This window comes from Mustelus asterias, chromosome 24 (assembly GCF_964213995.1).
Source record: "Mustelus asterias chromosome 24, sMusAst1.hap1.1, whole genome shotgun sequence".
In the NCBI taxonomy this organism is placed as follows: Eukaryota; Metazoa; Chordata; class Chondrichthyes; order Carcharhiniformes; family Triakidae; genus Mustelus; species Mustelus asterias.
The window spans coordinates 7,419,685-7,431,706 of NC_135824.1; the positions used below are offsets into that span (position 1 = coordinate 7,419,685).

Here is a 12,022-nt window from a genome sequence, read left to right on the forward strand (position 1 = left end):
CAGATGGAGTGCAATGTGGGAAAGTGTTAAGTTATTCACTTTGGCAGGAGGAATAAAAGCAGAGGATCACTTAAATGGAGAATGACTGGAGAATGCTGAGATGCAGAGGGATTTAGATGTTTATGTGGATGAGTCACAAAAAGTTAATATGTAGGTGCAGCATGTAATCATAAAAGTGAAGGTAGTAAGGAGGTTCAGAGGAGGTTTACTAGATTGATAAAATGAGCGAGGTATTATAAGTGTGTTTTTCAGATTGGAGACCTATAGCTAGTGGTGTTCTGCAGGGATCAGTGCTGGGACCTTTGTTATTTGTAGTATATATAAATGATCTGGAGGAAAATGTGGGGGTCTGATTAGTAAGTTTACAAATGACACGAAGATTGGCGGAGTTGCTGATAGTGCCGAGGATTGTCAGAGAATACAACAGGATATAGATAGATTGGAGACTTGGGCACAGACGTGACAGATGGAGTTTAATCCAGACAAATGCGAGGTAATGCATTTTGGAGGATCAAATTTAGGTATGAATTATACTGTAAATGGCAGAACCTTTAGGAACATTACCATACAAAGGGATCTGGGCATGCACGTTCACAGTTCCCTAAAAGTGGCAATACAGGTGGCCAAGGTGATTAAGAAGGTATATGGCATGCTTGCCTTCATTGGCCGGGGCACTGAGTACAAGAGTTGGGAAATCATGTTGCAGCTGTATAAAATCTTGGTTAGGCCGCATTTGGAGGACAGCGTGCAGTTCTGGTCACCACACTACCAGAAGGATGTGAAAGGTTTGGAGAGAGTGCAAAGAAGGTTCACCAGGATGTTGCCTGGTCTCGAGGGCGTTGGCTATGAGGAGAGGTTAAATAAACTCGGATTGTTTTCACTGGAAAAACGGAGGCTGAGGGGAGACCTATTAGAGGTTTACAAAATTATGAGAGGCATAGACAGAGTGGATAGTGAGAGGCTTTTTCTAAGGGTGGAAGTAAGAATTACAAGGGGAACACATGTTCAAGGTGAGAGGGGGAAAGTTTAAGGGAGATGTGTGGTGGAAGTTTTTCATGCAGGGAATGGTCTGTGCCTGGAACGCGCTGCCAGAGCTTGTGGTGGAAGCAGGCACATTAGCAACATTTAAGAGGCATCTGGATGGGTACATGAATAGGGAGGGAATAGAGGGATTCGGAGTCACCTGATGAAGGGGCAGCGCTCCGAAAGCTCGTGCTACCAAATAAACCTGTTGGACTTCAACCTGTTGTTGTGAAACTTATAACATTAGCTCCATTCTCTCTTCACAGATGTTGTCAGACCTGCTGAGATTTTCCAACACTTTCAGTTTTTGTTTCAGGTTCCAGCATCCACAGTAATTTGCCTTTATTATAGTTAGATTCATGTTGGGTAGGGGAATCAGAGGTTTTTAGGGTTGCAGAACCCAACACAAACAGCCATGATCTAAGATAAAGGCAAAGTACTGTGGATGCAGAACTCTGACGAAGGGTCATCCAGACTTGAAACATTGGCTCTATTCTCTCTCCACAAAGACCTGCTGAGAGGTTCCAGCATTTTCTGTTTTTGCTTCAGCCATGACCTTATTGATTGGGCAGGGAGGATGGGGCAGGGGGAGAAGGCCAGAGGGGCTGGATGGCCTACCTGCTACACTGTAGGGATTCTATGACAGTGGGGAGCATGTTGGAAGGGCTGAATGGCCTCCTGCTGCACTGTATGGATTGTGTGAATAGGGAGGGGAGCAGGCTGGAGGGGCTGAATGGCCTCCTGCTATTTGGAACGTTGGAACATGGAGGGGGCGGGGCTAAGGGAAAGGCGGGAAGATTCGAATGGGCGGATGATGTCATGGCCCCGCCCCCTCTCTATCTCTCTCCTCCCACGTGACCGTCCGCGGCCGCGCCTGCGCGGAGAAGCGCGAGAAGATGGCGGACAGTGCGGAACTGAAGGTAATTTCGCAGCCGGGATTGCGGCTGGAGTGCGGGGCGGAGGAGGGAGCTGGCGCCGGCGGTGCGCTCTGAGTGTGCGGAGAGAGTCAGAGTGAGCGGGGAGAGATGGAGAGAGAAAGAGGGGGAGAGAGAGAGGAGGCGGCCGCCCCGGGGAGCGGAGAGTTAGGCCGCGCTCTCTGCAATCGCACCGAGCAACCGGGGAGCATCAGGCAGAGGGACCCGCTCCCCGGGCACAGCGTGGGCAAAAGGCGCGGAACTTTGCTGCTGAGGCTGTTGACAAGTTGTAGTTTTCTCTCTCTGCCTCTGTCTGCCTCTCCCTGTGTGTGTTGTGAAGTTAAAACAACAAACAGCAGAGAGAGGCGGGGGACAGCAGCCCTTCCTCAGGGCGAAGATGGTCAGGGGGGGCTTCTCTTTATTGCCCTGTCGCCTCTGCGACCTGATTTATTCAGTTAATAATTATGTCTCCACACCAATTTCTCTCAAGACTAACCCCCTGATTTGTTTAATTATATACATACACATTTCTCTCACTGATTTATCATTAATAATTATATACAAACCCCCATTTCTCTCTCTCTCTGGAGATTAAACCCTCTGCCTGGGTTTTGTGTGAGACTGAGTGCTGATTTTTCTCCAGAAGGCTCTGACCCCGGGCAGCGCCGCCGCCAGTTCAACGCAGGAGGATGATGGCGATCTGAGCGCTTTGCTTTTGTATCCTGCCATTGTTTCTCATTAACTTGCAGCCACTTTTATTTTATTTGCGCCGTCCCCTCTCAATAAAGATCACCCACCCCCCTTTTAAAAAAAAAGTGCACCCTACACTCCCTCAACTGCACGGTTTTTAATATATATATTTTTAAAAAGCTGCAGCCAATTCTTCCCTCCAATATCTTCTCTCCTGTTTAGCGACCATCCTGGTATTAACATGTTGGGGTCTCTTCTTGCATTCGTGTCGGCGGCAGTACTTGCTGCTGTTTGTTTTTTATTTTTGGTCAAAAATAAACATTGTTGCTTCTCTGGAAACGTCGCGTTTGTAGTTTACTCTCACTTCCCACCGCGTTTTTTGTTCGTGCTTCTCGTTCCGTGGGGTTTGCCTTCTGATCAGCGGTTTAACAGCCGAGTGTTTTTCATGTGCTGTAGGCTGTTTAATGATGAGCTACAGTCAACATTTCTCCCGGCGATGTGCTGTATTGACTAAAGCGTGACCGGGTATTTGTGTGTTTTGTAAATAAGTGTCGGAAGCATTGATATGATCTGCCAAATTGCAGTTTGGAGATTCAGATCCTCCAGTGCACTGTCCGTTCTTAAATTGTGAATGTGAGAACCAGGCGGAGTATTGCTACTGTTATATGACCCCACTATTTATGTCGCTGGTACTTAAGGAAAAAATGCGGCTTGATGTTAGATACCAGAATCGATGCAATCCATAAAATAACCATTTTGATGAGTTAAATGGAATATGTGTATATCAGAGTGATTCCATTAGTTGACTTCTCGTTTATTTTTTGAGCCCCAGTAGATTGAATTTATTCTATAGCGAGTGAATCGTGGTAATGCTTTTGGGGCCAATTTTTTTTGGTATATGTACAAGTAAATGGGTCATATTCTATTTTGGGCTATCTGTCTAGATTTTCAGTGAGGATGATGGAAAGTGAGCAAAGATTGGGGTCAAGAATCTCATTTAAGAGATTCTGATTGTATCTTCAGGGACAGGAGGTAAAGGGAGAATCAGTAGCTTTTATTGGGTTTTGTGCAGCAGTGGATTTATCTCGGGTGTGAAGTTGTAAATTCACATTGAAGTAATGACTGAAACTCAGCTGTAAGCATGAAATGCAAAGTTAGTTTGGGCAGCTATAGCGATTATTGAACAGAGGATAGATAGATTGCATAACGCAAACATAACTTGATACAAAAGTTGGTGGTCTTCTGAAACTGGGCTTAATGAGACCAATAGGTTGCAAATAGGAGGACCTCTGCTCTGTATCTGATCCTTGTGTCTAAACCTGGGACTATTTGCAGATTACCGGAAAATGAAACAATTTATTTCAATACTGGTATCTTCATGTTGCTTTTCAAAATGAATTAAATAATTTCTATTCCTAGTCTTATGCCTACACATTAGCTTTTGCTTTTAAAGTCAAAATTGTGTTCAGACTTGTAAACGTGCAGTAGAACATCTTTTTATATTTGTATATATTTAAACAAATTGTCAACATTTTTTGTAATTTTGTGATTTGTGTCTTCTAATTTCTTAAGTGGCGAAACAGAAAATATCTAGAAATATAGGTGGAGAAAGATAGGTTAACCTTGTGTAAATCTTTAATCATACTTCCCATAACAGTCGACACTGCATTAAAGTAATAGTACTGCAGAAGGAAAGGTCTGCTGACAAGATATAATCCTGCTGTGAACTGCTTGTTGTAGTACAGCTCCTGAATAAAATGAGATTTTACAGCAAAGGTAAGTTCCTGGGATGTTCACTTTGTGTATGGTATCTGTACAGCTGAATTTGTTGGAACTGCAGATTTAGTTGCACAAAACAATCCGTCCATTAACTGCATTGTCTTCACTCCGAAAACTGTCACAGCTCCACTGTTGAAAAATGTTTTCTTGGGTACTTCCTGTCTGTATTTACAAAAAAACTCTTGAAATTATGGTTACTGGATGTATATTTTATACTAATTTTTGTTTGTCAGAATAATGTAATATGTGCAAATTCAAATCAATAGCTCTGTGTGTTTGTTCTGAAGCTGGCAGTAGAGGCAGTACAGAACCTACCTGTTGTATAATGATTCTACAGTGATTGAAAGAATACCCTGTTGGGAGCCAGGCAGATTATTTGTTTCCACAATATATCTGCCCAGTTACTTAGCATAAAATGTATCTCATCAAAGGTGGTTGAGTAGGTCAGCGGCTATTCTATTCTTTTAGTGGTCAACGGATGCCAAATTCTCCCTCAAAAGTGGCTCTTTGCCTCCCATTTACCACAATTAGTGACACTTGACTGCACAAATAGTTCCCAACTCGATGCAGAGTTCCTGGCAGCTTTTCAAATATTTTAAATGGGGTTTATACAGTTCTACTTTGGATGATTTGGATGGGAGTTGCTGAAAAAAGTGAGTAAAAGTTACAAGTACTGTGTATGTGCTGTTTTTTTTTTCCTTGCCGCATTTGCTCAATTTAACTTTTGTTGGGGCTGACATGAAGGGTTCTGTGATGATGCACAGAAATTGGGGGCTCAAAATGCTTAGAATTTTTCTCTCAAAATGATATTGAGAATAAAGTTGATATAGCAAGTCTTTATAATGAGCTTTAAAGTGTGCTACTAGTCAGATAGTCATGCTGGCTGTTGAAACAAAACACAAAAAGCTGGCAGAACACAGGTCAGTCACCATCTGTGGAGAGAGTTGGCAGATGACATTTTGGTCTTTGCTATTCAGCATTGAGGAAAAAAAGCACAAGCATATTGCTAGTCAGAAAAATCAGGGGCAGAGAGTGGGGATACTCTTTCATAGAGAGAATATCACGTTTACAGCACAGAAACAGACCGTTTAGCCCAGCTGGCCCATGCCTGTGTTTATGGTCCAAGACCTGCCTCCACCTTTATTCATTCCGTCAGCATATCCTTCTGTTCCGTTCTCCTTCATTTGTTCATCCAGTTTTCCCTTGACTGTATCTGTGCTATTTGTCTCAACTATTCTTTGTGGCTCTGAGTTCACCATTTCTTCATTTTGAGAAAAGAAGCTGCTCTTGAGTTCCTTGTTGAATTTATTAGTGACTATTTCTTAGTTTTGGCTTTCTCCTATAAGTGGAATGGCTACCTCATTAAACCTCTTAATTTTTAAGATCTTTACTGCTCAAGGCTTCTCTTCCACGGCCTCAATAAATGTTGTGTGGGGGATGGTGGGAAAAGTGGCACAAAAACATCATTGTACTGATTATTGGATGCCTAAAAGGATCATCACGGTGAAGTCGTGGAATTCAATATTTAACACATCAAAGATGCACCTGAATAACCAAGGCATTGGGAAACAAACAATTGGAAAAAGTAGATAATTTGGAATAAAAACAGAAAATGTTGGAAATAGTCAGGTATGGCAGCATCTGTGAGAGAGACAGAGTTAACTATTCAGGTTAATAACCCTTCAAGTCACTGAACTGAAATGGTAACTGTTTCTCTCTCTCAGATGCTGCCATACCTGAGTATCACAGCATTTTCTCTTCTAATTCAGACTTCCCACAACCACAGTACTTTGCTCTTTTTTGATAACTTGGGAATTGGGTTCAGCGATTGAGTTACTGGATAGGTCAACATATTCCACAGATGTGCAATGCCAAAAGTGAGAGGATCAGACCTTTTCATGGTTTTAGTAAAAGGAAGAGGTCCTTTAGCCCCCTGAATGCATTCTGCCGTTCAGTGAGATTATGGCTGACCTGCAATTTAACTCCATTTATCCGCCTTTCATCCATATCCCTTGGATTGTTGTAATCCAAAGATATTATCAGTCTCAGATTTCAAATTTACACATAATTTGTTCCTAATCTTAGTTTGATTTGGCTGGGGGAAAGGCAGCAAACAATTGAGCAGCTTCCTGCATCTTAACACGGAGCTGGAGAATTGTACATCTGTGCCAAATATACAATTAATATCCCAGTCTGTTTAAAAAGGATACACTTGCACTATTTCATAGAGTTTACTTGGGAGGAAAGAGTAGGAGTAAAACTGTGGTGCCTTGCATGAAGAATTGGCTTTTTCTGTATATGGTAGGTGAAGCCAATAAATCCTTACTGAGATGTTCAAACATTGTGCTATTCTCAGGAATGCAGTTTATATGCTCATGCTGCTGACCTCTGACACGCTGTCGTATGGTTCAGTGATTGGCAGGAGCTTACAGATGAAAAGTAGAGGTTTGTGCTCAGTAAAGCAAATGTTTGTTGTGGAAACTAACCACTGCTGCAAAAACTTGTTTCATCACTTCAGCTACAAAGATTCAGAAAAACACAATTCGGACTGAACGCTGCCTCGAGTGAGCAAGGAAAGAATACAAAGACAAATTAGGGTCTGATTTCCCCAAATGCCAATAGTCCTTCGTTCCTCACCCAGTGGTTGTTCTTCATGTGAGAGTCTAACCGGAAAGCTATTTGATTGTTGAAGTGCATCATAGCTAAGTCCGATTGTGTTCTTTCACACTATTTTCTAACTAGGTTCTGAGTATTGATTAGCAGGGGGAGCCCTGCTTGACTATTCTCTACGCTAACACCAGTTTTGCCCACAACTGCTTGAGCCACATCAGCTAACCTCAGACCCAGGACCTTTGTGGCCTGTCTGGTCATGTTGGACAAGAATATTTCTTTCACACTTGTGTTAAGTAGGGGAAAAGTAGCAGCTGTGAGACACAGTAGCTTTATCAGCTGGGTCAGTTTTAATTGTGATGTGAATAACATCGTGGTCGTGAGGCTCATTAAATGCTGTATATTGAGCACAATATGCTATGGCAACATAGTACATGGCTTGTTATGCTTTGATATTGGTGTGTTATGTTGTTAGAAACAGGGCAAAGGTTTGCTGACATTAAATATATTTTAATCTCATTCACTGGTATTACACTCGACAATTACTTTATAAATATTTTTAGAAAATTATTTAATTTCCTTAAATTGGCATTGAAATTGTTCTGAAATGTTATCTATCCGACAGATGTAGAACATCTTGCTGCAAGACAGTGACTAATACAAATGCTGCAACATGGACCCTGTACCAGTTCACAGTTTTAATGTGTGCGGAATGCTGTATCATTCATGATATATGCTAGCACTACATTTAAAGATGAACTCTTCCATTTTACATAAAAAAATGTTGGATACTGGTGAGCAGTGAATGATTATTGAAGAAGAGCAGTAAAATTGAGTAAGGGATCTAAGAGTAATAGATGCCACTTTCAGCACTAGACAATGCGGTGAAAGTAATTAATGTTAATGGAATACTAGAGCATATCCCCAGAAACACAGAATGTAGTGTACCAATGTTGGGCTAAGGCTTTGTAATACACCGATCAGGCTATACTTAAAGTACAATCTTCAATTTAGGTCAGCGCACCACAAGCAGAAGATGAAAAAATGATACAGGAAATAGCAATAAGACTGATCCCAAGTGTCAAGGAGATGAGCTGCAAATTAAAGATTAGCAAAGATTGGGCGGCACGGTAGCACAGTGGTTAGCACTGCTGCTTCACAGCTCCAGGGTCCTGGGTTCGATTCCCGGCTCGGGTCACTGTCTGTGTGGAGTTTGCACATTCTCCTCGTGTCTGCGTGGGTTTCCTCCGGGTGCTCCGGTTTCCTCCCACAGTCCAAAGATGTGCGGGTTAGGTTGATTGGCCAGGTTAAAAATTGCCCCTTAGAGTCCTGTGATGCGTAGGTTAGAGGGATTAGCGGGTAAATATGTAGGGGTAGGGCCTGGGTGGGATTGTGGTCGGTGCAGACTCGATGGGCCGAATGGCCTCCTTCTGCACTGTAGGGTTTCTATGATTTCTATGAATGCTTAAGAAGTCCAGAAAGTAGGTCCATGTCTTTTTTTCTCTCCTCGTCTATCGTTGCAGGTTGAAAGGATTAGTTGCATGCTAATGAAGGTGATGTTGCTTGTACTCTTCAGCAGAAGTGAAATTGAGCAATGTAGGTAAGCAGTTCATGAAAGCAGCTCACCACCACCTTCTCAAGGGCGATAAATGCTGGCCCAGCCATTGATGTCCACATCCTGTAAACTAATACCAAAACGCTTCTTGAGGCATAACTGATTAACAGTCAACCCATAGCGATAGAAGATGTATAAGGGAAACAAAATTGGTATTTCACACACTACAGATAAAAAAGGAAGCTACAAAAATGATAAACCTGAAACAAAAAAATTAAAATGTGTGAAGTACTAGGCATGTCAGCCAGCATCTGTAGACCAAACCATTGCTAATGTCTGGTTGTAGGACACGTAAAGCTGTCTTACATATTGTGAAGTTTCAGCATTATCTGTTTTTGAAGCATTTCAAATGTTGGGTGGCAATGCCAACTCATTGCAGTTCATCAAAAATCAGTTGATAACCTGGAATTGTTTGACTTTACATCACCTATTGACGTTTTTGAGGATTTTTATTTATTAACTGTACAAAAAAAGAAATTATTTGGATGGGTGGGTGGTTATGATAACTGATCTTTCTGCTCTGGGTGTAGATGTTGTTGTTGGAAGCCAGCAATATAGTCCTCCTGGTAACATAATCCCAATCAGTGGAGTAAGAAGCTATTTTAGTCTCAAAGCTGCCTGTGGTTTTGAATTTCCTCTTGATCAATTCAGTTTTCCTCAGGAAGGTGTAAAGGTTTCTTCAGTGAACTCCCTTTCTTATTTACAAAAATCTATACAGTACATTTGCTTAAGTGAGTCAGATAACCTACTCTTGTTCAGCTTGCAGCTTTCGAACTTTCGACTCCTTTATTTACTGTAAATTTTTGATTCAGTATTTTTCCACTTATGCAAATTTATTTGAACCATTTTTATTGAGTCTGTTTCTATTCTACACTCTTTGTGGAGTTATAGATGCCAGTAAAGAATGTAGTTAAATGCTTGTACTAATGCCCTCTTTATATTATAGAACACCTCCCATTTAAATTGTTTTATTATGCTTGAGACATCAGGAGTATACAATCAACCTGATGTACATTCAATACGCAGAGTTATAATTACAATTTTAATTTCTTGGCTGTGAATCTTCCCTCATGTCTAGGTTAGGCCTGTATGGGCAGATTGCCTGCAGGTAGCCAGAAAATGTACTGGCCAAAACGGACGAATATTTATCTTTATCAGCTCTGTATCTTGGAGTCTGGGAAAATCACCTACTGGGTTTGTTGATTCTGCAGGTGCTTTGCTTCATTTATATTACAATTCTGCCAGAGAAGTTAGAGTTGCTATTAGTGACCGCACTGTAATATAAATGGTCCACAAGCATTATCCACAAACAGATAATGCTGAAACTTCACAATATGTAAGAAAGCTTTACGTGTCCTACAACCAGACATTAGCAATGGTTTGGTCTACAGATGCTGGCTGACATGCCTAGTACTTCACACATTTTAATTTTTTTGTTTCAGGTTTATCATTTTTGTAGCTTCCTTTTTTATCTGTAGTGTGTGAAATACCAATTTTGTTTCCCTTATACATCTTCTATCGCTATGGGTTGACTGTTAATCAGTTATGCCTCAAGAAGCGCTTACAAGGTAGGGTAAATATCACATAAAATGTAGTCCTTTAATTTTGTCAGTCTCCCGAATTTGGAAAATTCAATGTTCATTATATTAAGAAAACTGCACAGGGAACATTAACTTTCAATGGCTGTGATCAGTAATTTAAAAATGTCAATCTTAATCCCTTTACAGGTGTAAATGGATCCTGTGAACTGTACTTCAGGTTACAAACATATTGTTCCAATGAGCTAAATTTTATCTTGTAACTTTTTCATAAGTTAATATAGCTAACAATAGTTGCATTTGCACCTGGTAATGTATCTTGCCTTTCTGTTTCTTGGTAACTGGCATCTCTCACTATTGGGACTGTTCTCAATTTCAGTTTCTCTTATTGGTTTTCCACAGTCAATGCCTTAAATATCACTTTCTAATTAATATTCTCAGTGGGAGCTGGACTTCTCCATATCCCGATTTGAATAACTATGTCACTGTTTCAGCATGCTTCCCACCCAACTCGGTGGTATCAACAAGCTTACAAATGCGATGGCACAGTGGTTAGCACTGCTGCCTCACAGCGCCAGAGACCCGGGTTCGATTCCTGGCTTGAGTCACTGTCTGTGTGGATTCAGCACAGACAGTGACTCAAGCCGGGAATCGAACCACGTGTCTGTGTGGGTTTTCTCTGGGTGCTCTGGTTTCCTCCCACAGTTTGAAAGATGTGCTGGTTAGGTGCATTGGCCAAGCTAAATTCTCCCTCAGTATACCTGAACAGGCACTGGAATTGGTGACTTGGGGATTTTCACTGTGACTTCATTGCAGTGTTAATGTAAGCCTACTTGTGACAATAATAAAATAAATGATATTTAACTATCTTGTATTGTCCAGTTTTACTAAACTCCTTACCTGTGGATGCTCAATGTGCAATTCCAGGGAACTCCCAGTAGCTGATGATTCTAGTTTGCTGTAATAATGTCTACATATAATTGCATTCCTACCATATAACATGTGATCAGTTACTGCCAATTTTCAGTTTCACACTTCAGATTTTGTCAGTAGTTATGTGTGTGATATTTGCTCACATCCTTTTTTAGACTGTGTAACTATGTTTGATCCATTAGCTTCCATGTTGAAGTATACCATCAGTCAGTAATACACACCTACACTTTCATTAAAAGTCTAAACATTCCTGGAGGTGGTTTCTCCTGCAATTATCTGATTCTACAGATGATGGCCACCCTATTGGTACCTTGTTGTTCTTGATGTGTAGCTTAGTGAGTGTTGCTGGATTCTTTGGCCATTGGACACACAGTTGAGCCCAGTCCTGTCACTTTGCCCTTGTACTTTGTACACTTTGTATCATGTCTGACTTGGCAGCATTCCAGTTGACTTTAACTTAACTAGAGCCCAAATTGTAGTATGCCAATTTTTGCTGCCGTTGATATTTGATTTATTATTGTCACATGTAATTAACATACAGTGAAAAGTATTGTTTCTTGCAGACAAAGCATATCGTTCATAGAGAAGGAAAGGAGAGAGTGTAGAATGTAGTGTTACAGTCGAAGCTAGGATGTAGAGAAAGATCAACTTACTGCAAGGTAGGTCCATTCAAAAGTCTGACAGCAGCAGGGAAGAAGCTGTTCTTGAGTCGATTGGTATGTGACCTCAGACTTTTGTATCATCTTCCAGAAGGAAGGAGGTGGATGCGTGGGGTCCTTAATTATGCTGGCTGCTTTGCCGAGGCAGCGGGAAATATAGACAGAGTCGATGGATGGGAGGCTGGTTTGCGTGATGGGTTGGGCTTCATTCACGACCTTTTGTAGTTCCTTGCGGTCTTAGGTGGAGCAGGAACCATACCA

General features: G+C 41.4%; 1 protein-coding gene across 1 annotated transcript in view; it reads left to right on the forward strand.

Moving 5' to 3' along the window:
* Window positions 1-1,898: 1,898 nt before the first annotated feature.
* pias1b (protein inhibitor of activated STAT, 1b) overlaps window positions 1,899-12,022 on the forward strand; it is a 131,628-nt gene continuing 121,504 nt past the window's right edge. Inside the window, exon 1 of the mRNA XM_078241243.1 lies at window positions 1,899-1,943. Within this exon, the coding sequence (XP_078097369.1) occupies window positions 1,920-1,943 (24 nt within the window). The 5' untranslated portion in view covers window positions 1,899-1,919. The remainder of the gene's footprint in view (window positions 1,944-12,022) is intronic.